This window comes from Myxocyprinus asiaticus, chromosome 2 (genome assembly GCF_019703515.2).
Source record: "Myxocyprinus asiaticus isolate MX2 ecotype Aquarium Trade chromosome 2, UBuf_Myxa_2, whole genome shotgun sequence".
NCBI classification, from domain to species: domain Eukaryota; kingdom Metazoa; phylum Chordata; class Actinopteri; order Cypriniformes; family Catostomidae; genus Myxocyprinus; species Myxocyprinus asiaticus.
This window is the reverse complement of record NC_059345.1, coordinates 33,458,511-33,486,508: the sequence shown is the minus strand read 5'-3', so window position 1 is coordinate 33,486,508 and position 27,998 is coordinate 33,458,511. Positions and strand designations below refer to the sequence as shown.

Sequence of the window (27,998 nt, the reverse complement as noted above, 5' to 3'; positions counted from 1 at the left end):
TGAAAGGGTATGCTTCCTGTACAGTATGTCAACCAAGCCAATGATTCCATCTGTGCTGTTTGTTCATTTAAAATATCAATAGAACTGCAAAAATGACATTGAGTAAAAATAGGATGTTCAGTGTTCAAAATGCTTGAAACATACTTATAATTTGTAGATGTGATGTAGTCAGGGATCCCTATTCTCTAGTACTCAATCACATATTATATGTATAATAAGTCAAAAAATAAATATACAGTATAAATGAAGAATTAAGACAATGAGTAAGTGTGCATATGTGACACAGAAATATAAAGTGTGTTTGTGTAAAAGTGTAATAAATGCAAATAGTTTTGTAGAAGGTCAAATCTGCACCAATATTTTCATTAAAAAAATCATATAATACACATATATACTTATTACATACGGAACAAAAGCAGATATATATTACAGAGCAATATACTGTAAATGGGCAGCTGACATAACGTAACATGCTTTTACAGACTCTTCTTAAAAAAACTATCAGAAAATATTCAAAAATATACAGTACATATAGTACTTCAGGAATTACATGATTGTCATTATGTCTCAATTTCATCATGCAGTTTTGAGTCGAATATAATATAGCCTATAGCCTTATATTTCCCTGTATTGAATAGCAAGAATCTCATTAAATACATTATTTTGTTGAAATAATAAAAAATAAATAAACATCTAGTATTATATTTTAGGGGACTAAATGACTCAAATACAGAAATGTATGCAATTAATTATTCAAATGTAACTGAATTGTAAGGTACATTTCTAGTTATTTGTCTTTTCGCACTGTTAATCAGTGTGATATTTCAGATAGATTAAGCTGATGATTTGGATGACTGGTGTGATAAGATTTTCAGCAATAAAAAAGAAGTGCAGCTGCTTCAGTAATCTCTCTGGAATCACTCCAGTCTGTATGACTACTGTGGTCCAGTCAAAAGATGTGAAGTCCTCACACTGTCTAGGGACCCCCTCAGGAAAGCATCCACCTCCACCAATACAGAACTGCAAAAATGTGAGTACATGACTAACAGCAAAATTGTACAATTAAATTATAGAAAATCCAGCAAATTCCTTCAACTCACATGTTCAGTGTGACAGCCAGTTGGTTTAACACCCAAACGAATAGCCATGGCTGCATTTTCAGTGTTGAAGACCCTGAATGTGATAAATCCAGCCTCAAATTGTGCTGGAAAAACATACAAAATAAATTATTCATGAAACGTTTTCTGATAAATAACTATAATCTGTCATGATAGTTTTAGGCACAGATGCTGTGCTTTTTATGATACACCATAATTTCATTCAGTGTACAGTGATTATATCACAACAATGATGCTCTGTAAATAATGCACATAATCAAAAATACAACACATTTCTAAAAAAACAAACAATATTTCTTTAAAAAAAATAAATAAATAAGATTTGAGAACTATTGCCTCAAGAGATATTACCACACCTCTTGTGCAGCATACAGATTTCTTCTGTATGCCGCATCTCCATTATCATACAATACTGGACTAACAGGTCCATTATTAATGCGACATGTCCCTATTCAAAACCTCACAGGGAATATCTAGGAAAAAGAATTCAGTTTTTATTATTATTATTATTATTGTAAATGTATACACCTTAAACTGTTTTTCCAAGTAATTAAGTGAAAGTTTTTTCTTTTTTATGGATACTTGTTTGTCCATATTTCTGTAAATGTTTCCTACTTGTCAAACTTTCATTGAACTTGAACATTGAAAGGTTTGCTCCATAGAGGCTTAAGAAGCGATTTTCAGTGTGGTACTGCAGGATAGAGGCAAGTACTGCAGGATGGAGGCAAGGGTCCATTGTTCCAACTAAATATTATTAGGAACATGCCACACAGACACATCCTGTGCCACAATGTCAACGTATCCAGGATTCTGTGACAGAGGTGAAACAGACAGATCATTCACATCACAAACAGGTGAATAGTCATCTCCATTGACTGTGCTACATTTGCTACATTTGTCATGATTCCATTTTACTTGATTTGCTCAAGCCTTGTGCAGGATGTTCTTTCTGTTTAAACCTGCTGCAGAATGTTGCAGTTAAAATCACCTATTATTACCTGCTAATGGGTATTACCTGTTGTTGCAGCCCCTGCTGTTCCAAATGTGATGGTGTTTGCCCATGACCCTTCTCCATTAGGTCGGTTTGGGTTACTGCCCTGCTCACTCGACCAGCGGTCACCAGCAGTACATTTTCCTGTGTTCGACTTGAACTGCATCTCGATTTATCGATCGGCAATATTTTCCGGTTGCAGTCGGGGGAGGAGCTGAAAAGAGAGCAGTCAAGCCAGATGCTGAGTTTGGAATGGCATACTACCAATATTTATCTGACTACTTCTGCCATTTGTGTCTATGGCAGAAATAGTTTGAGTAGTATGGTGGTATGCAAATCCGAACTCAGCCAGACACTTTGTGCTTCCCGTCATGTGCTGAGACTACACCAGTCATGGAAGATCACACAATGTTTGCAGACGTAGTTATATTCAGATAGACAGATGCTTGACTTTTACGCAAAATAATTACAACCCCAATTCCGAAAAAGTTGGGACAGTATGAAAAATGCTAATAAAAACAAAAAGGAGTGATTTGTAAATTATATTCACCCTTTGCTATATTGAAAGCACCACAACTACACATTATATGATGTTTTACCTTGTGAATTCTTGTGAATACAGTAATTTCAAATTAGATGATTGCAACCTGCTCCAAAAAAGTTGAGACAGGGGCAATTTAAGACTAATAACAATTTGACGAGTTGAAATAAAAAGGCGATATGAAACAGGAGATGTTAAACAGGTGAGGCAATCATGTCATAGTATATAAGGAGCCTCCAAAAACAGCCTAGTCCTTCAAGAGCAAGGATCATTCGAGACTTGTCAGTTTGCCAACAGATGCTTCAGCAAATAATCCAGCACTTTGAGAACAATGTTCCCCAAAGACAAATTGGAAGGATTTTGGGCATTTCACCCTCTACAGTGCACAATATAGTTAAAAGATTCAAGGAATCTGGTCAAATCTCAGTGCGTAAAGGGCAAGACAAAAACCACTTCTGAATGCATGTGATCTCTGATCCCTCAGACGTCACTGTCTTAAAAAACATCATTCATCTGTAATGGATATCATGAGCATGGGCTTGGGATAACTTTATTATACCTTTGCTAGTCAACACCACTCACCGCCACATCCACAGATGCAAGTTAAGACTTTACTATGCAAAGCAGAAGCCCTACATCAACACTGTCCAGTAGGGTTGCCGACTTTGGGCTCTGTCTCAACTTAGATGGAAAGTAGAACAGTGGAACGGTGTTTTTTGGTCCAAAGAGTCCACATTTCAAAATGTTTTGGAAAAACACAGCCGTTGTGTTATCCGGGCCAAAGAGGAAAAGGACCATCCAAGCTGTTATTAGCGTCAGGTCCAAAAGCCAGTGTCTGTATGGGCCAGGGGTGTGTCAGTGCCCATGGCATGGGTAACTCGCACATCTGTGAGAACACCATGAATACAGACAGATATGTAAAAATTTTGGAGCAACATATAATGCCATCCAGCACCTTCTTTTCCAGGGACGTCCCTGCATTTTCCAGCAGGACAACTTCAAACCACATACTTCCCGGATTACAAGTGCATAGCTGTGTAAGCAGAGAGTGTGGGTGCTAGATTGGCCTGCCTGCAGTCCTGACCTGTCTCTAATTGAGAATGTGTGGTGCATTATGAAGCACACCATTCAGCAATGAAGACCCCGTACGATTGTGCAGCTGAAGACCTGCATAATGGATGAATAGGGGAAAATTCCACTTTCTAAACTTAACAAACTGTGTCTTCAGTTCCCAAATGCTTAATAAGTGTTATTAGAAGAAATGGTGATGTTTCACCATGGTAAACACTCGACTGCCCCAACATTTTTGGAGCGTATTGCAATCATCTGATTTGAAATTATTGTACATAAAATTTTTTTTTAAAAAAGAACAATGAAATTTACAGGGTAAAACATCATATCATGTGTAGTTGTAGAGCTTTCAATATAGCAAAGGGTGATTATAATTTACAAATTACTAATTTTTGTTTCTATTAGCATTTTTCATACTGTCCCAACTTTTTCAGAATTGGGGTTGTAAAATCATTGTACAATTGAAAGGTTTATGTGCTGCTTAATACAGTGCCTGCTGTGTGTACAAGAAAAATAAAAGCCAATAAAAGCCTATATTAATTTAATAACAAAAAAAGGAGTTGGTATTTTTAACAATTTTTAATGTTTTTTTATGAATAAACATGACATTACTATGACAAACATAATATAACATGATATAAACATGATGTACTGTTATAAAAACATGGATTTGTGAGAGTTTTCACAGAACAGGAGGTGTCAGAATAAACACCTTGGTAATGGCATACTACTATACTACTCTTATTTCTGGCATAGACTGACATAGCAGAAGTAGTAAGAGTAGTATGTGAAGTATGCCATTGCGAATGCACCCCATTAAACAAACATCACTGTTGTCATGTTGTGAGTCTGGCCATTTGTGAATAAGCTGTATTGTCATTCAGAGTTTGTGCTGCTGCTCTGGAGAAACTGCAGCGGCTGAGCCAAGCGGCTGCTCTCGAATCGCTTTCGCAGTTCTTTCATGGCATACGTCACAATGATACGGCAAAGGCGCTGTCTCAAGTCTGACAAAATTTCTAACCAGTGTGCACTGCTTCAAGTCCAGCAGTGATCAATCTGTGTAGCGCTGCATGAAGTCAACACACCTATTGGCTTGAAGTACGGCTGGGCAATATGGCAAAATATATAATCAAGATATTTTTTACCATATTGATCAATATAGATATTTATCATGATATATAATTTGATAATGCTGCCAGCTTGAAGAGTATCCTGATAATGACTGAAGCCTGGAGAAACCAGAGTGTTCATTAATACAATTTTAGAATAGTTTATTAACAAAAATAGAATAACATAATGTTAACTTTTAACTGCGTAAACATGCTTTATCTGCCTTAACAAAACAATACAAGTAAGGTTGCCTTGAACCTTATCATCACTTAGTTATCTCTCCTCAGTGAACTGCCTCCTTGGCGAAGGCCTGCGCATTTTCCAGTTTAAATATACAGTATATCTGAATAATGAACAAAGAGTGACATCCTTAAACACTGATACAATATGTGCCTTGTAAAATCAATTAGGATATATTGTAAATCCTCATTATGTGTATTTTTAGAGCTGAAAACTTAACATTTAGGCATAGCTCTTTTCTCAGATGTGTTTATTAACTTACCAATGACTAGATGCAGCCAGTGACCGAAACACTGCAGGCAAGTCCAATCATTAAGTGAAACAGCCTTGACAATGTTTGCTCCGTTGTGATACACACTTGTCGGTCCTTGCTAAGGCCCCAAGATGCGAGTGCATCCTCCAGACCATGGCAGATTATGTCGGCAGTATGGTCCTCCAGAAAATATGCCGTCTGCAAGCATCTACTTTGAAGAGCCCACTCCTCATCGATGTAATGAATGGTGAGGCTCATATATGGCTCAGATGTATGGCTGGACCATAGGTCGGTGGTAGTGGCAAAGTATCTCACGTCCCTTAGGTGAATTTCCAGCTTTCCACAGCACTCTTCGTAAAGACTACAGTGCAGTGTAATGGGAATAACCAGAGAGGTAAGACTCAGAGGCAGAAGATGCTTGCAAATCACCTTGATGATTTATTTTTTCTGTGCTGAATTACATAGCCGAAGTGTCAGCAAAAATAAGAAAGAAAAAGAAAAAGAAAAAGAAAAAAGAAAGAAATGACACAAAAAGAAAGAGTTATCACTGTAACTGCCTCGTACTTCAGATAACAGAGGTCTACTGCTTCAGCACAACTACTCAATGCTCTCACATAACAGCAGCCAAACTCTCCTTCCCTCACATAGATAGACATGAGAATTTAAAATCTGGCGGCCAGCACCAATAAACATACAAAGGGGAACACTAAATACACACACATAATGGCCATTATATAAATAAACAAACCAAAATATCAAAGTTACATAAATAAACCAAAATCTCAAATACAGACTATATTACATATAAGCAAAAGGCGGGAAAGGTAGTCTGCTGTCACATTATCTCTACCGGGGACGTGATGAATGGAGAACCGGTAGGGCTGAATTGATAAGTACCAGCGGGTGATCCTGGCATTCGAATCCTTCAAACGATCCATCCACTGTAGAGCCTTATGATCAGTCTCTAAGATGAATTCCCAGCTGAGCAGGTAGTATCTGAAGGTGTCAAGGGCCCACTTCACCGCCAGACACTCCTTCTCGACTGTTGAATACCGAACTTCTCGTGGAAATAACTTGCGACTAATGTAAGCCACTGGATGACATTCTCCTGATACACCCTGGAGGATAACAGATCCTACCCCACTGTCGGAGGTGTCAGTTTGCAAAATGAAGGTGCAATTGAAGTCAGGACAGCGTAGGACTGGAGCTTGACACAATTCATCCTTAATATCCTGAAATGCTTGTTCCGCCTCTTCCGTCCATTGGATCTGGTTTGGGCAGTTTTTCTGTGTCATATCTGTAAGTACAGCAACTCTCACAGAAAAGTTAGGGAAAAACCTTCTATACCAATTTGCCATTCCTAGGAAAGACCTTACTTGGGACTTAGTTCGGGGCAGGGGACATTTCTGAATAGCTTGAACTCTATGAATTTGAGATTTAATAGTCCCATGCCCAACGATGTACCCCAAGTACTCAACCTCAGGTTGGGCAATGGTGCAAGTGGAAGGATTGATTGTAAGCCCCACCGATTGAATTCGACTGATCATTATCTTCAAATGGGTCATATGTTCTTCCCAAGTGCAAAAGAAGATACGGGAGCCACTGATCCTCTGTTCTCTTCAGAAACAATCTTACGGAGCATTTGGTTCAAAGTTTGATTAAACCTCTCTGTTAGCCCGTCGGTTTGCAGGTGGTAAGGAGTAGACATTATTCCCTTTATGCCCAAAAGCTTATAAACCTGACTCAACAACCTAGACATAAAGTTAGATCCTTGGTCTGTGATTATAACCTTGGGGAAACCTACTTGAGTGTGTCATATCTGTAAGTACAGCAACTCTCACAAAAAATTTGATATAAGTTGACATGACGTACCCCAAGTACTCAACCTCAATTTGGGCAATGGCGCACTTTGAAGGATTGACTGTAAGCCCCACTGATCGAATTCAACTGATCACTATCATCAAATGGGTCATATGTTCTTCCCAAGTGGAAGTTGTCTAAGTAAGCAGATGTAAAATCATTCTAGCCAGTCAGTACCTGATCGACGAGACGTTGGAAGGTAGCTGTAGCTCCATGAAGGCCAAATAGCATCTAAGTAAATTGATATAGCCCCCAGGGGGTCCGAAAGGCGGTGAACTCAAGCAACCGGTCACTTAATGGGACTTGCCAGTAACCTTTAGATAAATCAATGGTGGTTAAGTACTCAGCTTTATCCTGATCCTTGGGGTTGGAAACAAGTCAAACTTTGAAACAGAGTTAAGGTAGCTCTGTTAGCCTGTCGGTTTGCAGGTGGTAAGGAGTAGACTTTATTCCCTTTATGCCCAAAAGCTTATAAACCTGACTCAACAACCTAGACATAAAGTTAGATCATTGGTCTGTGATTATAACCTTGGGGAAACATACTCAAGCGAACAGTTGTATAAGGGAAAAAGCCACTGCTCTAGCCTTAATAGACTTGAGGGGAAACACCTCTGGGTATTTAGTAGCATAATCAGTAACCACCAACATATACTGATTCCCTGCCTTAATTATTTCCAACGGCCCTAATAAATCCATACCTAGCTATTCAAAGGGCACCCCTATCACAGGAAGTGGCTCGAGAGGAGCTCGAGGAGGATTTCTAGGGGAAGTCTGCTGGCATTGTGGGCATGTTTTACAATAATTAGTTACATCCCTCCTATAACCTGGCCAAAAAAAAAAATGCCGGCCAACCCTGGCTATCATTTTGTGCTTGCCTAAATGCCCTGCCCATGGGACAGAATGACTCAAAGAAAGCACTAGGTCTCTACAAACTCTGGGAACTACCAACTGCCACTCAGACTCTCTTTTATGGAACAAAACTTCATTCTTAAGATGGAAAATTCCCTGCCTACTTCTTACTTCCACCTGTCCAATTTGTATTTTCTCTTGTACAAAATTATATAAGGGCCCAATCTCACTATCCTTCCTCTGCAGCTGCCCTATATCTTTTGGCACTTCAAAGCCCAAAGGGTGCACAGGGACACACTTTTCTGCACTCACCACCCTATGCTGGAACTTCTCACACCTCCTCTGACTCCTGGACTTCTGTGTCTTTCCTGGCTCAGCTTCCCACTCTGCTTCACAAAAAGGTAAGACACCAAGTAACTGTACCTCATCCTTGCTGCTCTTATCATAGCTCGGGTTACTGCCACATTGCATTCCTGTGTAGAGGAGAGAAGATCAAACAAAACTAAATTAGGTAAATTATGGCCTAAAACCACCGAATAGGGTAAGTCACATGACAATTTCACCTTCATCAGGTTCAACTGTTCCTGTTCACCACTCTGATTTAACAGAATCGGGAAGGGTGCATTGAAGTTCCTGCGGAGGTTCCTCCGGAGGTTCCTCTTCTTGCAACAAAGTGAACTGATGATGCAGAGCCCTCCATCGTGTCTCCTGTTGAGCTGCCCACTGATCCAGCCATTTATTTCGCTCACGCTGAATTTCCATATGGACACCGAACATCTCTCGTAACTCCTCCGTACCATGATGCAAATCCTCCGGAGCTAATTAATCCTCAGCCGTTGAAGCTGGTTCCTCTGGCTTCGTCCCTTTCTTCGGTCCCATTTTGACATAAATAAACCAAAATCTCAAATACAGACTATATTACATATAAGCAAAAGAATATAATGCACTTTTAATGTAAATTATTGAAGAGCATTGCTTGAAGTCCCCCCTTCGGCTTGAACCGCAATGGTACCGGCAAGTCCTCCAGACGGAACCCTATATATATGAGTGGTGTTCCCATGCGGACCTTTTTTAGTGCTGCACCACCTTGCTGAGAAGACAAACACAGAAACAAAAAAAATGCAGTAAGTAAAAGTTATAAAACTCATGTCTTTCGCTATAAAGTAAGAAACTGCTCTTGTTATATCCTTGCTCCTTTTTGATCACTTTTCATATGGGGCAATGGCCATAAAAGACGACACGATTGATTGTTGTTTTGGTACAGCCCCACTAGCGCTGCTAAAACTTGTGGACAGATTAACGTGGGCCCGCATTTTCATACTCTCGGTGTGGTCGCTGGGATGATACCGTTTCAGGTGATGGAAAAGATTTGTTGTGTTTCCCCATCTTGGTTGGCACTGACCGACAACATATTTTGCAGACTGTCTTAATCTGCGCTTCATCGTTTTTAAGATATCCAAACCAATTCCATATAATTAATGTCGTGTTAACTTTTTTGTCAACAATTTCCTCTTTGGAAAGCTTTGGATAACGTGGGTTCGGTTTCACCGTCTCTTTTGTGTTTCACTAATTTTTCCTCCTCGTTTCCAGAGCTTTCTTCACCAGTAGCTGAAACTTTGTTGTAGGAAATGGACATGTACTTTGACGTGCAAGCCAAAAACTGCAGACTGACTGGCTGTTGTCACGTTTACTTCTGCTGTGTGATATGCTGTTAGATTTATCCAAATCGAGTAAAAATGTCCAGAGCTTATCATTGTTATTGCGATCCAGTTTTGAGATCGTTTTATCGGCCAGCTCTAACATGAAGTATTGAAAAACATACCTGGCTAGCTTGAAATTATCACTGGCTGTGGGTGGGGCGGGTACACATCTCTAAGGCAGTGACCAATGAGAGCAGTTCATGTATAATATTTTTTTTTTTTTTTTTTTTGCAGCTAAAGCATGGTGTCTGGAAAGTGCTCATTGACGGTTCATTTGGAGAAGTTTATTGCTCTTTGGATTCAACAAGTATGTTTGTATAACATATCTAATATGTCATATCATGACAGACTATTATGTGAAAGAAAAAAAATCTGCTGCCCAGATCTTCGCACAGAGTGACAATAAATGTGTAAAACCTTTTACATTTAGTACTTGGGTCTTATATTAATTTATATAACATAAACATAAACTTTATATTTGTATACAGCTTTAGAGTATATAAATATATTGTAGTCTACATTTATACAATATGTATAAATATGTTTTATTTTAGTTTGTGGTACTTTAATATACTTTTGAATAGTTCACCTTCCACCAAATGACACACTTTTGCCCAGCTCTTTGCACAACGTGACAATAAATGTGTGAAAGGAAAGGATGCTATTTCTTTTTGCTATGCGTTCTCAATAGAACATGTCATTAACAAACAACTTAACAGACTTAATTTTGCAGACTCCTGGAGTAATATTGAAAAACACCTGTGTATTCAAAAGCTTCAGGTTGATTGGCTGCGAAAATGGGTCTTGACAGTGAAGCACTGAGAAAAGTCAAAGACAGTCGTTAAGTGTAACCTTCCCTCCGTTTTTAATCGATAAGTGTGACAGGCTCACCGTCTAGGAGGGAAAGATCAGCAACAATAGTCACGAAGTGTGACTCCCCCACCCAAATTGAGTTGTTCTGAGTCTGCTAGTGTGACCCCAACTGCGCTGTGATGGGTATGTGATATGTGAGTTTTCATGACGAAATACATCAGTCACTAAACCAGTGTGTTACTGCATGATAATAAACCATAATAAAGTGTGCAAAGAAAGCATGACAAAAACAAGTGCAAACGCATCATTTCGAGCGGAATTCTCAGTTATTTTAGAGCAGTGCCTGTTTAACTATGCTTCAGATGTGTGCTTCTCTGACACATTCTGTGTCACTGCATGTTAATGCTTATGCGTGCAGCCAGAAACAGGCAAGTATAACACAGGGGTCTCGAAACATATATCGAGACATAAAAGTTAAAACTCCTTTAACGTAGCGATCCTGGTGCGAGATCTACCGTAATTGTTTCTGTCAAAACAATATGCTGCTGTACCTGCAGACATGGGGTGCATCTCAATCAGCTCCCTAAGTCGTGAATCAGTATATCATGAACACGAATTTGGGCACTTGCAAGGGTGTTCATCCACTCAACATTGGAACACTTGGGGGCATGTGTAGCTCAGCGAGTACTGACGCTGACTACCACCCCTGGAGTCGCAAGTTCCAATCCAGGGCGTGCTGAGTGACTCCAGTCAGGCTTCCTAAGCAACCAAATTGGCCCGGTTGCTAGGGAGGGTAGTGTCACATGGGATAACCTCCTCATGGTTGCTATAATGTGTGGTTCTCACTCTCGGTGGGCCGCGAGGTGAGTTGTGCGTGGATACACGCGCTCAACAAGCCACGTGATGCGCGGACTGACAGTCTCAGATGCAGAGGCAACTAAGATTCGTCCTCCGCCACCCGGATTGAGGCGAGTCACTACGCCACCACGAGGACTGCATTGGGAATTGGACATTCCAAATTGGGGAGAAAAGAAGAGAAAATAAAAAAATAAATAAAAAAGAACATCTAAGTTTAAAGGTGGCCACAACTTCACTGCACTAGATATAGTTCATTAAAATCATTCACAGCTAAGCCTGACCATAGAGAGACAAGACCATACAAGGGCATGGTAAAGCTTGAATAACATCCCATGTGTACATGCATACGGCAAACACAGCAAACAGGATTTCTCAAAGAGATATAAATACAGTGAGACAAGAGCTTGCAATAAGGGGCACCCACCACCAGGGGACTGGCCTCTACAAAGAGACAAACTCAGACTTTGAGAAATGAAAACATGTAAAAGGCCATGGCCTAGTTGCAACAAACCCTTTAAGTTAAAACCTTCAGTAATAACTGTATGGGTATTGTCATTAAAGGTCTTCTTAACTTGAGGGGATTCATTTTGTAGCAGGCTGAAGGTCATCAAAAGTGTTAGTACCAGCTGGCACCAGAGCAATTACAATGATAATCCCAAAAGTGAGTTAATTCACATAACAAGCACCACTGATACAGATAAACATAAAATTAGGACTGGCCAAACAACATGAATAAGGGTCATTGACAAATAAGTTTGTCTAAGGTGATAAAAATGAGAAATCTTTCCAAATGTTTGTAAAAACACATGTGCCAAGTTTGTTTTTTTGGACAACAATATATATATATATATATATATATATATATATATATATATATATATATATATATATATATATATATATATATAATGGCTTTTAAAAAATGTCAACTGATGTAACCATCAAGTAAAATATTTTAAAATCCTTTCCTTGCACCATGAATACACATGAGTGTACACAACATAATCATTAATTTTGTTTTTTATTATTATTATTCATTTTTGAGTCATTAATATCAAGACTAATATTTTAGGGTACTTGATTCAAACATGCCTTTTCATAAAAATATAAAACATATTTTATATTCTTTTAAAAACCACACAGTCATGAGTGTCTTTGGAGTCTTCTATGTTTTTGTTAGTTAGTTTGTTTGTTTTTTATAACAGAATGGCTATGTTGGTTGTACCGCCTGACTTTGATGTGGACTCTATCTCAGTGACAATGGCTCTGATAAATGCAAGATCTCTCTCTAACCAATCCTTTATTCTGAACAATCTTTTTCTCTCTCATGAATTGGATTTTCTATTTGTTACGGAGACTTGGCTCAGCAACGGTGACATGGCTCCTCTTTCCGAACTTTCACCTCCCGACTGTATCTACTTTAGCTCCCCTAGGGCAGTCGGTAGGGGTGGGGGCCTTGCAGTTATTTTTAAAAACAAGTTTAAATGCAGGCTTCTGTCTACTGAGGCGTTTTGCACATTTGAAGCTCAGTTGATTATGCTGAACTCATTTAAATCTGTGTTATGTGCTCTCATCTACAGACCTCCATCATATAACAAAGATTTTATAAATGAGTTCTCTGACTTTTTATCTGCTATTATTCCTTGCTCAGATAACATTTTAATTTTGGGGGATTTTAATATTCACGTGTGTTTTCCTTCGAGACCCCTGGTCAAAGAGTTTGTTAATTTATTAGATTCATTTGGTTTATTTCAGAGTGTTGCTGGCCCTACACATATATGTGGTCATACTCTTGATCTGGTTTTATCCCTTGGTTTTTCCATTAGCAATGTGCAAATTGCTGACACTGTGTTCTCAGGCCATAAGACTGTTATTTTTAACCCTATTTTTTCATGCAATGATCAGGCTAATGATGGCCCTGTTGCTGTCGCTTCTCGTTTTATCTCTCCCTCTACCGCTAGTAGTTTTTCAGCTGCTTTTAGTGTTTCTCCACTGAATTCACTGCTGGAGTCTCCATTTTCTGGTATGGGGCCTGAGGAGTTGGTCTCCCAGTTCAACTCGTCATGTTCTGGCATCTTAAACATTGTGGCTCTGTTAAAAATTAGGAAGAAAAAAGTCAAGGCTCAGCCCTTGTTGTAATTATAATTCCCGTGCTCTTAGGCAGGAGTGCAGGAAGGCTGAGCAAAAGTGGCTCAAATATAAATTACAAGTTTCCTATGAGATTTTGAGAGACTGTTTGAATACATTTCAAAGATCAGTAAAATTAGCCAGATCAAGCTATTTTTCTAATATCATTTCAAAGAACTGTCATAATTCTAAAGTTCTTTTTTCTACCATTACATCATTTCTTCATCCAGTTGCCCTTACCTCCATCTTCCCTTCAGTGGACACATGTGAACATTTTTTAAAAAATGTTACTGTTAAAATTGCTGGTATACGCTCACGGATTTTACCTGTTAGTAATGATCCTGTTACCTATTCTGTTCCGCAAAATCTGTTGACCTGTTTTGTACCTGTGTCCCTGTCTCTACTCAAACACATAATTGCACATATGAAGCCTACTGGTTCTTCATGTGATGTTATTCCAACCACTTTGTTTAAGGAGGTGGTGGACTCAATTGGTTCAAGTGTGTTATCGATTGTCAACAGTAGCCTGACAACTGGTATTGTTCCCAGCTGCTTCAAGCATGCTGTTATTCAGCCTCTTCTTAAGAAAGCAAATCTTGATTCGTCTGATAAGAACAGCTTTGGACCTATATCAAAATTATCCTTTATGTCAAAAATATTAGAGAAGACGGTGCTTGCACAATTAAATGATTTTTTAGCTAGCTATAATTTGCTCAATAAATTTCAGTCAGGTTTCAGAGCTGGTCATAGTACAGAGTTGGCTCTGTTGAGAGTTTTAAATGATATTTTATTAGGTGTTGATTCTGGTAGTCCTGTTGCTCTTCTGCTGCTGGATCTTAGTGCCGCTTTCGATCGCCTAAGAGACCAAGTTGGTATTCAGGGGTTAGCCTTGGATTGGGTTTCTTCATATCTCAAGGGTAGAACAATTTCAGTCTGTTTAGAGAACTGTTCCTCATCAGTTGTTCCTTTAAAGAGTGGGGTTCCTCAGGGCTCCATCTTGGGACTTGTTTTATTCTCCCTTTACATGCTTCCATTAGGAAAGATCTTTGATAAGCATGGCATAAACTACCATCTGTATCCTGATGACTCTCAACTTTCCTTTCCTATTAAATATGGGAAGCAACCCTCTTTTGAGTCTCTGTATAAATGCATGGCCGATGTGCAGAGTTGGTTGGCAAACAACTTTCTCCAATTAAACGAGGATAAGTCAGAGTTTATTCTTTTTGGTCAAAGGGGATGTGGGGTAAATTTAGATGGTAACTTGTCATTGCTTCCAGGGAAACAACTTTCCTGTGTGAAAAACCTGGGTGTTATTTTTTACACTGAGCTCAAGTTTGATCGGCAAATAAATGCTGTTGTTAAAAATAGCTTTTTCTATCTTAGATCTATAGCAAAGTTGAAGTCCATCCTCTCTTTTGATGATTTGGAGAAGGTTGAGCATGGCTTTGTGTCTTCTCGTCTGGACTATTGTAATGCTTTGTATCTGGGTGTGAGTCAGGCCTCTCTCTCTCGCCTGCAGCTGGTCCAGAATTCAGCTGCTAGGCTTTTAATTGGAACCAGGAAAAGAGACCATATTACCCCAGTATTGATTTCCCTACATTGGTTACCGATCCAATACAGAATCCAGTACAAAGTGTTGCTATATGTATATAAGGCTCTGCATGGTCTAGCACCAGAGTACAACTCTGATTCAATAAGTTTGCATCAACCTTCAAGGTCTCTCCACTCTGGTGATCAGCTGTGTCTGTCAGTTCCTCGATCTCGCCTTAAAACTCAAGGTGATAGAGCTTTTGCGGTGGCAGCCATTAGACTTTGGAACGAGCTTCATTGGCTATGAAATCATCTCCGTCTCTAGTGTCTTTCCAGGGGGCCTTAAAAATGTCTTTATTTTCCTTAGCTTTTAATTAATTGCATTATAAATTGTACTGTGTCAAGTTCTCTTATCTTGTCTTTGTTGGTTTTAAATGCTTGTTGTATTCTTAAGCTGTATGTATGTGATTTTATTTTTTGTAACTCCATGTACAGCACTTTGGTACCCAGTGTGGTTTTTGAAAGTGCTCTATAAATAAAATTGAGTTGAGTTGAGTTGGTGGACAATGTTTTTCAAATATGAATTATATTTTAAAACAAAATTGTTATAATGATTATTTTTTAAGGAATAATAATAAAATATTTTTCCAAAGTACTTATGCCAACATTTATTTTTTGAAGAATTTCAGCTTTTATTGAGGCTTTTATTATTTATTTATTTATTTATTTATTTATTATTGTCTTGGGATGGTTACACTATTTAGACATGTTTTTCTTTTTCTTTTTTTCTTTTTTTTCTTTTTTTTACTTTAAACCCCAGACAAAAAAATATCAAAATGAGTTTGAACTCTTGAAACTGAAAACATGTTAATCATAGTAGAGGTTAATATTTAAGTAATTGTTTTGTGTGCATTGCATTTTTAATGTTGCCTATTTTTAAATAACTTAGAAATGCCCAAACCAGGGCACTCGGTCCAAAGGTGGCCCGTGATGACCTTTGATTTGGCCCCCCTTGCCATATATGACAAGAAGAAAAACAAATTTAAAAGACAAAAAAAAATATGCCATTTAATCATTACTTTTTCGTTGCAGATTAATGTCTTTTATTAGGGCTGTCGATTTAACACGTTAATTCAGTGCGATTAAATATATATAAAAAAAATTTAAACAAATAAAAAAATACAATTAACGCAAGAAATCATGTCCCTTGACTGTCATTACAAGGAACATTCCTTCCACCTAAGCAATTCAAGCTGGAAGTACCACCTGTTTTCTCCAGGGGGCAGTATACGAAACTCGCTGTAAATGCACGCTTATACAGACAGAGAACAAAGTACAGCAGACAACACAAGATGAGAACACGTTCTTGCATTCAAACACTACGGAAGCCCTGAAACGCAAGGTGGGGAAAAAATTACGGTGGAAAAAAAAATAGTCTCAGTTCCTTCCTAAGCCTAAGTCTTACATTTTTTTCTCTCCTCCGAAAATGTTTTTTTCTCTCTTCAAAATGTTTTTTTCTCTCTTCAAAAAAAAAAAAAAATTGTTTTTGCCACCAGGTACCACTATCAGTAAACATGTAATCTTATGCTTTTAATGCTTTCTCTGTTGTTATGTAGTTGAATAATAATTTTTTTTTTATTTATTTAAGGGTTTGCAAACCTTAATCAAGACAAAATCAGGTTACATATGTTTGATATGGCATTCATTGTCGTGTAACAACTGGAGTTATTTTTTTGTTTTTTAATTGTTGGTCTTTCTAAACCATCTATGCTCCTACGCAAAGGAGTCGTTTCTTTTGTATACGATGTCACGACCATAGACATATAAATGGTCACAACACCCTTTACATTAACATTACATTACATTAACAGATGTTACACTTCAAAAGGACAGACATAATAATAATTTCCCCATGTTTCCCGTTTTCCTCAATACATTCCTTCGCTTCCACCATGTAACACTGAGCATTTTTTTGAAGAGAGAAAAAAAATGTTTTGAAGAGAGAAATTTTTTTTTTTTTTTTTTGAAGAGAGAAAAAAAATTGTGCAGAGAAACTTTTTTTTTTTTTTTTTTTTTTTTGAAGAGAGAAAAAAATTGTGCAGAGAAACTTTTTTTTTTTTGGAAGAGAGAAAAAAAAAATTTGAAGAGAGAAAAAAAAAATTTTTTTAGACAGGCTCAGGAAGGAACTGAAACACTATTTTTTTTTTTTTTTTTTTTCACTGTAATTTTTTTTTCCACCTTGCGGTTCAGGGCTTCCGTAAAACACAGCTTGATGGAGCGCAAATACGAATGCAGGGATCTCAAGACGTGTTTTTCAAACTTGGTTTAACTTGACAGAGTGACCTAAAAACGGTATGTTTATAACGCGACGCAAAATAATGTCATGCATTTTAATTATCTGTATTATTATTTTTTTATATAAAATATATATTTTATTTATAATTATTTGATCATTATATATTAATTATTGTTATTTGATGGGCATTCTCAGCAAGTATTTATGTATGCGATTAATTGCGATAAATGCTATTAATTAATCGGCATACGATGTAATTCCTTCGATTAACAATTTTAATCGATTGACAGCCCTATTTATTATACTATGAACTCATAAAGGAGGTGAAACCGGGCAACCTTTATATTTTAATATAACACAGTTTTATATAATGCAACGTTTACTTTCGGCCCATGGCCCTCATTAAAGTTTAATTTTTGTCCCTTCGTAGGATAAAGTTTGGGCACCTCTAACTTAGAGGACCCACGCGGGATCCGTACACAATTTGTTTTGGCCAATAATATTCGACTTTACAGGTGTGGAAGCGCGCCGTTTCCAAGACAACGGCTGACAAAACACAAAAACATGGTGTGGAGTTGCCCACTGTTTTGAATACGAAAACTACCTGAAAATCTACCAGCAGAGATGGTAAATATCGCACAGTGACATGGATTTCGTTTCGATCGGTTTAGGTTGCCGTTTCTGTTTTAGCAAACATTTAGTTAGTCGTTGTATAAAGATGCTAAAAAGGCTGCGGTTTGTAAAGGAGGCGCAATGTCCCTCTTTGCCAGACAGGGTGTTTAATAGCTGTTGTGTGTTTAAATAAGCTTGCCTCTACGGGGGGGGGGGGACAAACAAGTCTAGCTGGCATTTCAACTAAATGTGACTAAACTTTAATGGAACTGGCCGTCTCTTTGCAGTCGTCCATGAGCCAGCGGCGCAACATCTCTCACAGCCACCATCAGAAGATGATCCTGGAGTCCCGCAGACAGGAGGAAATGCGTGAAGATCAGACCAAACGCATCGCCAACGAGCGGCAGCTGCAAGCCAACCTCCAGTGCGAGGAGAGAGTGGAGAGAAAGCGCTTCATGCGCAAACTGCAAGTTGAAGAGTATGGAAAACAAATGGAGGAGGCACTCCTTAGGGTTGGTTGTATTATTTTTCATAATAAAAAAAAAAAAAAAAATGCATCAGCTGTATCCTAAAACAGAGTGCACTTGTCCTCGTTGTTAATACCTATAACATTTTTTTAAAGCTATAAAATTTTACCATAATGCATATATTTTCCAGGCGGAAGAGGAAAGGCTGTTCAAAGAGAGGCAGCTTGAACAAGAGGAAAGGATGGCCAAGGAGTTGGCGAGAATCAATAACGAGAAACTCAGAGATGAAAAGATGAGGCAGTACATTAAAGAGAACAGGTATGAACAGAGAATGCATCAAATGCAATATATAATGTGGTCATTTATGTGTACCATTTATTAAACTTTGTTTTTTTTTTTTTATTGCCAGTGTGGAGCTTCGAGAGTTAGAGTTACAGCTCAAGTCTGCCTACTTGAACAGAGAACGGGCAGCACAGATAGCAGAAAAGGATGCCATGCGATATGAGACGATGGTGAGTTTGAACTCCAAATGGATGTTACATATATCCTGTGAGTTTGCTTATTGTGCATTTACATCTTACCAGAGACAAGAGGCTGCTATTGCCCGTAAGATGAAGGACGAGCACAAGTATGCAGAGGTGGAGAAAGAGAAGCAGGAGCAGAAGAGGCATGAGGAGGTGGTGCGTTACCAGCAAGAACTTGAGCAGCAGCTTGAGGAGAAGGAACGCAAGAGGCAGGAAGCGTATGAGGAGTTTCTTAAAGAGAAACTCATGGTGGATGAAATCGTGCGGAAGATCTATGCAGAGGATCAAATGTAAGTGTGTCCTTCTAGCGCCCTATTATTTATTTTTTCCAAAATTCCATGTTTTCCGTTTATGTATTTTTTTGAATTCCGTGTTTTAAAGTTTATTTAAATTTTATCATCAAAAATGGTCTTTTTAAAATTAATTCTTAAAATTTTAATCAAATGAACAACAAAACAATTATTTTTCAACATTCCATGACATTAATTTTATCAAATGAAGTGCTTCTATACAGATCCTCACAGCTCAATCCAAAACTCAGTATAGTTAATAGTTATTTAAATTTTTTTTTTTTTTTTTGTTTTTTTGTCAAATACAATGCTGTACAGCAGAGCATCACAGCAATGAAAGTGTTGATGAAAACTTTTATTCAGTACAACATTATTCTTGCATGTTAGATATTGGTTAAATACAATGTAATTATTATTATTTATTTCTACATTTAATATTAAAATTTTACTACACAGTAGTATTATATTTCTGTCACAATTGCTTCAATTTCATGCGTCTAGTTAAATTGAGCTTTTATTTTGGCAGAAAGCCATTGCAATTTGAGTTTGTACAGTTGAATTCAGAAGTTTACATACACTTAGCTGGAAGTCATTAAAACTAATTTTTTAACCACTCCACAGATTTAATATTAGTAAACTAAAGTTTTGGCAAGTCGTTTAGGACATTTACTTTGTGCATGACAAATTATACGAAATAAACCCCAGGGTCCAAAGAAATTTCTCTCAAAATTTTAAATCTAGGCATGACCAAATAGAGTTTACCAGATGCCGACTGGATCATTCAAGACTAACACATGCGTTTTTACTGACTGGTGAAGATCCTCCCATATGCATACCTTGCCAACCCCCTATGACCATCAAGCACATTCTACTGAACTGTAAAATTTTGGAACTATCAGACAATGCTTTTATACAGAGACTTGTATAATAGATATTTTTTTTAAAAGTACCATCTGAACAGATTTTACAGTTTTTATCTTGTATACATTTTAAGTGTCTTATTTAATATTGTAAATATTTATTGATGAACCTTTGTTTGCCATTTGAATAGCCTGGTTGCTGACATGGCGTTAAAACTAACTAAATAAATAACTTTGTGCATGACACAAGTAATTTTTCCAACAATTGTTTACAGACAGATTGTTTCATTTTTAATTGACTATATCACAATTCCAGTGGGTCACAAGTTTACATATGCTAAGTTAACTGTGCCTTTAAGCAGCTTGGAAATTTCCAGAAAAATATGTCAAGCCTTTAGGCAATTAGCCAATTAGCTTCTGATAGGAGGTGTACCTGTGGATGTATTTTAAGGCCTACCTTCAAACTCAGTGCCTCTTTGCTTGACATCATGGGAAAATCAAAAGAAATCAGCAAAAGACCTCAGAAGATGAATGTAGTTTGGGGCGAAAGGTGCAAATCAATCCCAGAACAACAGCAAAGGAACTTCTGAAGATGCTGGTGGAAACGTGTAGACAAGTATCTATAATCAACAATAAAACGAGACAGTATCACCATAACCTGAAAGGCTGCTCAGCAAGGAAGAAGCGAATGTGCCAAAACTGCCATAAAAAAGCCAGACTACAGTTTGCAAGTGCACATGGGGACAAAGATCTTACTTTTTGGAAAAATTTCCTCTGGTCTGATGAAACAAAAATGGAACTTTTTGGCCATAATGACCATCGTTATGTTTGGAGGAAAAGTGTGAGGCTTGCAAGCCGAAGAACACCATCCCAACTGTGAAGCATGGGGGTGGCAGCATCATGTTGTGGGGGTGCTTTGCTGCAGGAGGGATTGGTGTACTTCACAAAATAGATGACGTCATGAGGAAGGAAAATTATGTGGATATATTGAAGGAACATCTCAAGATATCAGCCATGAAGTTAAAGCTCAGTTGTGGGGCCTGGGTAGCTCAGGGAATATTGACGCTGACTACCACCCCTGGAGTATTTTGAATCCAGGGCATGCTGAGTGACTCCAGCCAGGTCTTCTAAGCAACCAAATTGGCCTGGTTGCTAGGGAGGGTAGAATCACTTGGGGTAACCTCCTCATGGTCGCGATTAGTGGTTCTTGCTCTCAATGTGGCACGTGGTAAGTTGTGCGTGTATTGCGGAGGGCAGCATGAGACTCCACATGCGGAGTCTCCGCAGTGTCATGCACAACGAGCCACATGATAAGATGCCACCCGGATTGAGGTGAGTAACCGCGCCACCACGAGGACCTGCTAAGTAGTGGGAATTGGGCATTCCAAATTGGGAGAAAGGGGATAAAAATTAAATAAAAAGCTCTGTGCAAATGGGTCTTCCAAATGGACAATGACCCCAAGCATACCTCCAAAGTTGTGGCAAAATGGCTCAAGGACAACAAAGTCAAGGTATTGGAGTGGCCATCACAAAGCCCTGACCTGAATCGGAAAATTTGTGGGCAGAACTGAATAAGCATGTGCGAGGAAGGAGGCCTACAAAAATGACTCAGTTACACCAGTTCTGTCTGGAGGAATTGGCCAATATTCCAGCAATTTATTGTGAGAAGCTTGTGGAAGGCTACCCAAAACATTTGACCCAAGTTAAATGATTTAAAGGCAATGCTACCAAATACTAACAAATTGTATGTAAACTTCTGATCCACTGGGAATGTGATGAAAGAAATATAAGCTGAAATAAATAATTCTCTCTGCTATTATTCTGACATTTGACATTCTTAATATAAAGTAGTGATCCTAACTGACCTAAGTCAGGGAATGTTTTCTATTATTAAATGTCAGGAATTCTGAAAAAGTGAGTTTAAATGTATTTGGCTAAGGTGTATGTAAACTTCTGACTTCACACCTCCAGATAAGCAGTTCGTTATATGACTTAAATGTGATTATCAAACCGCAAGAGCTGCGATTTTTATTAAATAAATAAAAGGTCTGCACACGATGCTCGTTGCGCTCACTGTATGTGCACAGCTCTTTTCTCTGTACACATACTCAAAGCACTCGTGAGGCTAAAAAGCTGAGCATGTTAAATTTACAGCTCTCTAGATTAACTAATTGCACATTTTCCGTGTTTCCAAATATGCTTGGCTGCTAAAAGTTACTTTCCAAATCTTAAGCAACCCCTTAAAACCGTGTTTTTGTGGACAGAAGTGTGGATGAGAGCATTTGCCTGCAGTAAATGGCCACTGTAAAGTCAACTACAAACAAACGTCTTCATGTTCCGTCAAAATAAAAGCTCCACCAAAATAAAGGTGTAAAGGGGTTTAACCGGACCGCATTGCAGTGCCACATGCAAGTGTAAATTATGACATAAATATGCTACTGTTTTATAATAATGCAAATAATAATAATTATTATTAGTAGTAGTAGAATTTTACAAAAATATATTTCCATAATAATTTCTTAAAAATATCTTATTATTGGGTTCTAAAAATAAAAGTGAAAAAAGTGGTCTATGACCCTATCACAAAGTGGACAAAAACAGGTACACAGTAAAGAGATACAATGTGAAGGTTATGTTCATCTGTTTTCCCCCCTCTGTGTATCACTGTATTATTTTTATTTTTTGAAGAGGACTCAAATGTGAACACACTTTCTTAAACAGTATTTCTATTGGCAGAAGAGAATGCCCATGACTTACTTTTCATAAAACAAAAGACTTGCTGGTTTTTAATATTAACATTATAAAATTTTTATGTTAATAATCATATTGCAGTTCAAATCACAATCACAATATTTTTCTAAATAAGCGCAATTAGATTTTTTGTCCAAATCGTTCAGCCCTAATAAATACTGTGTACGTCTGCATGTGCTGCTCGCTTCAAGCTGAATGCGCACTCTGCTTTCTGTAATCTATTACAAACACAGAGCGCACGTGACGCTTAATCTTATAAAAAGGCTGTATCAATGTATGAGCGGCCGGCTTCACGCATTCCCTTTGAAGCACGCATCACATGCAGACTATATATTTATTTCATTAAATCTCAGCCCTTTGTGGTTTAATCATCACAGTTGAACATATCACAATTTTTATTTAATTGCGCATTAATACATTTATCCCAAATATCTCAAATTCCATGACATTCTACTTTTAATAGTTAATTCCGTTTTTATGACTGGATTTTGTGATTCTGTCAGCTATTCTTTTCATGGTAGTAGATATTTGACCTCAGGTTTTGTTTTGGGGAGATATTTCCTAGTACTTGACTTGTCTGCCTTGTTTACTGTGGTTAATTTTTCCTTTTATTGGCCATTGAGCATTTGTTTTAGGTGAATTGGTCAGTGTAGGATGGTTTGAAAGTGTCAATCTTTGTTTACAGGGAGCGTCAGTTACGACTTGAGAAGGTAACAGCCACCCAGAGGTACATTGAAGATTTTAAAAAGCATCAAGCAGAGTGGAGACGTATGGAGCGAGAGAAGATGGAGGCAGAAAACAAGCGCATCCTGGAGTTTGCACGCTACCAGCAAAGGAAGGAGGAGGACAGAATGGCCAAAGTTAGAGAACGAGAGCAGGCGAAAGAAACACTGCACAAAATGGTACATGATAGCATTGGTACAAGACCTCTGTCCCATTAAGAAACCTTTGTTTTTTAAACATTTTTTTTGTTTGTTTTTTTTGTCAAGAAAGAGCTCACAACAAGTAAATAATCTAGATTCAAGTACTAACAGGTTATTTCCTTCCTCTTTGTTTAGCTCTCTGAGCAGATTGATATGGAGAGAAGACAGCGTGAGGAGATGGAGCGTGTTCGTGAGGAACTCTGCTTGGAAGAACAGGCAGAGGTTGCAAGACAACAAGAAATCGTGAGTACTCACTCAGTACATCTCAGTTTTCTATTGTTCACTTACCCCGGCATTCAAACTGGATGCAATTTGAACACCTCAAGAAGGTACTTAAAATCTGGACTTTAAAATTCATATTGACAGTCTGACCAACTCTCAACTACTGCTTTTAGTTTTACTTCTATTGCCATTATTTTCAATAATAGTCCTCATTACTGTAAAACAGTATATATATATATATATATATATATATATATATATATATATATATATATATATATATATTTTTTTTTTTTTTATTATTTTTTATTTTTTATTTTTTTTTTTTTACTTTATTGCAGTAGAAAATATTGTTATATAATGATGTTTACTTGAAAGGTTTTGTGAGATTTACCTGCACTATGTAAAGCTATGAAAATTTACCATCTCTCAATCATCTCATTCACAGGAAGACATGGAGAAGAGGATCCGACAGCGGCTAGAATTGCAGCAGACGTGTCAGGAGATGATGGCCTTCAAGCAGTTGCGCAAACAAGCCGAGAAAGAGGAAGAAGAGGCCTTTAGACAGATGATGATGGCCAAGTTTGCAGAAGATGACCGCATTGAGCAGATGAATGCCCAGAAGCGTCGTATGAAACAGTTGGAACACAAAAGGGCTGTGGAGAAGCTGCTGGAAGACAGGAGGCAGCAGTACCTGGCTGAACAAGTAAGTTTCAAACCCTCAAATCAGGCAAACATTTATTTCATACATTATTTCCTGCTCAATCACACTATATTAGTAACTGCTGATGACATTGTGAAATTAATTAATGTGAATTTTCAACAGGAGAGGGAAGCAGAAGAGAGAGCGATGGAGCAGGAGAGAGAGGCTCAGCGTCGACAGATCATTGAGGAGGAGAGACAGAGGCTTCTAAAACAGCATGCTACGAAACTGCTGGGATACCTTCCAAAGGTGAGAACTTCAGACCATAGCTTTTTATACCACAGGAAGCTATCATCTTTGTTCAAACTCATTGCTTAGAGTATTTATTTGTTGTCATTGTTGTAGATGATACACAATTTTAATTTACTTATTTATTTTTTGGTTATTTCTTAGGGTATTTTCAAAGAAGATGATCTGGAGCACTTTGATGAGGATTTCAAAAACAATTTCAAACAACAACGGGCTGACATTTTCTCAGATGAGGGCTGGGGAGAGGATTAGCAGTAATATACATGGCACACTTGCTTAATTTTAATCTTCCTGAGGTCTTCAATGTCGGTTTCTAAATACTTAACAGATTATAAACTGTTGGGTGTGTCTACCAGTTTTACAAACTATTGGAAATGATAAGCAAATTTAAGTCTTTCATCAGAACAAATTTAAAATATAAACTTAGCTGGATTCAATTGTATTTCAAACTTATTAAAACAGAAATATCAAACAATTTAGTCTTGTGAGTTTTAGTAAATGATAAAAAAAAATAAAAATGCATTCAAATAGATACTATTAGAGTATGTCTCAAATTTCACCTGGCAGAATTGAGTTTCATGTTGTTACAAACCATGTTGTCCAGTGGTAAGCAATCTATGTAGCCTTTGAATTTAAATAAACTTAAAAAGGCCATCACATTTAGCTTTGTTGTTATTTAGTGTGACAACTCCAGATGATGTTTCTCTGTCATTCTGTCTTATTTGTTTGAGCGAGTGCTACGGGCAAGTGCTGTTTGTGATTTCCCGAGTCTTTCAGCATTTCTGCACATTCAAATGAAGGAAGGAATATAAATAGTTTCTATCTGACACAGCTATTTGCTAACACAGTGTATTATTTTACTTTAAAGCTTATGATGCACGTTAAAATGGATAGTTCACCCCAAAATGTAAGTTATCTCATCATTTACTCACCCTCATGCCATGCCAGATGTGTATGACTTTCTTCTGCTGAACACAAACAAAAACAATTGGAAGAGTATTTCAGCCCTAGGTGACCAGACCTTTGAAGCTCCAAATATCACATAAACGGCAGCATGAAAGTAATCCATAAGACTCCAGTGGTTAAATCTATATCTTCATAATCGATATAAGAGGTGTGGGTGAGAACCAGATCAATATTTAAGTTCTTTTTTACTATAAATCTCCACTTTCATGTGTAAGTGAAAGTGGAGATTTATGGGGGAAAAAGGATTTAAATATTGACCATTCACTTGCATTGTATCAACCTACAGAGTTGAAATATTATAAAAGTCTGTTCAGCAGAAGAAAGTGATGAGGGTGAATATATGATGAGCGAATTTTCATTTATGGGTGAATTATCCCTTTAATGTTCATGCTAAAAAACAAAATCACTATTTAAAAGAAATAATATTTTTCATTGTGACATATGTGATCTCGTTACATATCTCAATATCGAAGTATTAATGCTTCAAGATTGATCCACTCATCCCTACTTCCTCAAGAGTTAAATGAAAAATGAGGAGTTTTTTCCTCTGAGTGATTTCATTGGTTACTAAGAGAGAACTGGTTATGGTTGATGGTTGACAGGTAGTAAATCATACCAGCATGAATTTAATCAGATGTGACTGCTCATGAGCAGTCAAGTCCCTCAGTGTCTCAAAAGCTGTCAGTCATGCACTTTTTAGTTAGTCCACTACATGGGTCTGGCTGCTGTTGTGCCCATAAAAAAAAAAAAATCCATCTAAGTGTTTAGTGTTATTTATACCTGTGTGCTGAAAATGTCAAGGCGCTCAAAGAAAGCAACTGAAAAACAACACATTTCAAAGTAAACGTAATTAAATTCCATGGAAAGGCTGATAAACTCTGCTGACCTTGCTTATTTTAACACTGTGCATCACACCACACCATCAGCATTAGAGGAAGTCATTTATTTTCATTTCTGAGCCTGATGAATTCAGTATTATTAGATCACCAAATACTCTTACGTAGAATACTGACGACAAAAGCTCCTTCCCTTGTCTCCACTACATAGCCCATTCTCTTAATGAGATTCTTGGAATTAACTCAAGAGTCTGTAAACCTTTTTATGTGTCTTGCAGCTAATTTCCTGTGTCATACAACTTTAGTGTTTAATGCCAATAGCAGCATTACACTATTATAAACTGGTAATGAGTCAGAAACCTACCTGTTTTATGAGAATCGTTACAATGTCAGATGAATGTTAAATCTTCTGACAAAAAGATCTCAAAATCAGCTGTTTGTCTATGGATGGGTTGGCTCATATGAACCATATGGCAAGCAAGACAGAGCTGAAGTCATCAGGCCATTTTTATAAGCGTAATCTTCAATCATTTCAATAATTTACTCCTTGTTCCTTGCTCCCACCAGTGCTGCTCTTTGGACCCTTTGACTGTATTTCATCTGCTTGTCTATGGATGTGTTGGCTCGTGCTAATTAACCACCTAGAGACACTGTCATATATTTAGCTGCATACAGTGCATCCGGAAAGTATTCACAGTGCTTCACTTTTTCCACATTTTGTTATGTTACAGCCTTATTCCAAAATGGATTAAATTCATTATTTTCCTCAAAATTCTACAAACAATACCTCATAATGACAACTTGAAAGAAGTTTGTTTGAAATCTTTGCAAATTTATTAAAAATAAAAAACAAAAAAAAACTAAAATCACATGTACCTAAGTATTCACAGCCTTTGCTCAATACTTTGTTGAAGCACCTTTGGCACCAATTACAGCCTCAAGTCTTTTTGAGTATGATGCTACAAGCTTGGCACACCTATTTTTGGGCAGTTTCTCCCATTTTTCTTTGCAGGACCTCTCAAGCTCCATCATGTTGGATGGGGAGCGTCGGTGCACAGCCATTTTCAGATCTCTCCAGAGATGTTCAATCGAGTTCAAGTCTAGGATCTAGCTGGGCCACTCAAGGACATTCACAGAGTTGTCCTGTAGCCACTCCTTTGTTATCTTGGCTGTGTGCTTAGGGTCGTTGTCCTGTTGGAAGATGAACCTTCGCCCCAGTCTGAGGTCCAGAGCGCTCT

The 27,998-nt window shown here is 37.7% G+C and overlaps 2 protein-coding genes across 4 annotated transcripts; one reads left to right on the top strand and one right to left on the bottom strand.

The window, feature by feature from the left end:
* Positions 1-663: 663 nt before the first annotated feature.
* LOC127415917 (uncharacterized) lies at positions 664-9,124 on the bottom strand. The gene is made up of 5 exons (XM_051654932.1): positions 8,597-9,124; positions 8,346-8,506; positions 2,134-2,323; positions 1,101-1,204; positions 664-1,020 (listed from the first exon to the last, which is right to left on the bottom strand). Exons 1-5 carry the CDS (start codon positions 8,831-8,833, stop codon positions 936-938), a joined length of 777 nt encoding a protein of 258 aa, XP_051510892.1. The 5' UTR covers positions 8,834-9,124; the 3' UTR covers positions 664-935.
* LOC127415898 (meiosis-specific nuclear structural protein 1) lies at positions 9,117-25,617 on the top strand. 3 transcript variants are annotated; one of them, XM_051654904.1, is made up of 11 exons: positions 9,117-9,157; positions 9,968-10,040; positions 18,257-18,481; positions 18,627-18,754; positions 18,846-18,948; positions 19,021-19,250; positions 23,547-23,763; positions 23,920-24,027; positions 24,455-24,712; positions 24,833-24,958; positions 25,103-25,617. In XM_051654904.1, the coding sequence occupies exons 2-11, from the start codon at positions 9,975-9,977 to the stop codon at positions 25,208-25,210; spliced, it is 1,569 nt and encodes a 522-aa protein (XP_051510864.1). In that variant the 5' UTR covers positions 9,117-9,157; positions 9,968-9,974; the 3' UTR covers positions 25,211-25,617. The 3 variants fall into 3 exon arrangements, with proteins under 3 accessions (XP_051510864.1, XP_051510879.1, XP_051510872.1); XM_051654919.1 differs by lacking the exon at positions 9,968-10,040 and having other exon boundaries at positions 9,137-9,157; XM_051654912.1 differs by lacking the exons at positions 9,117-9,157; positions 9,968-10,040 and adding an exon at positions 17,896-17,984.
* The last annotated feature ends 2,381 nt before the right edge of the window (positions 25,618-27,998 follow it).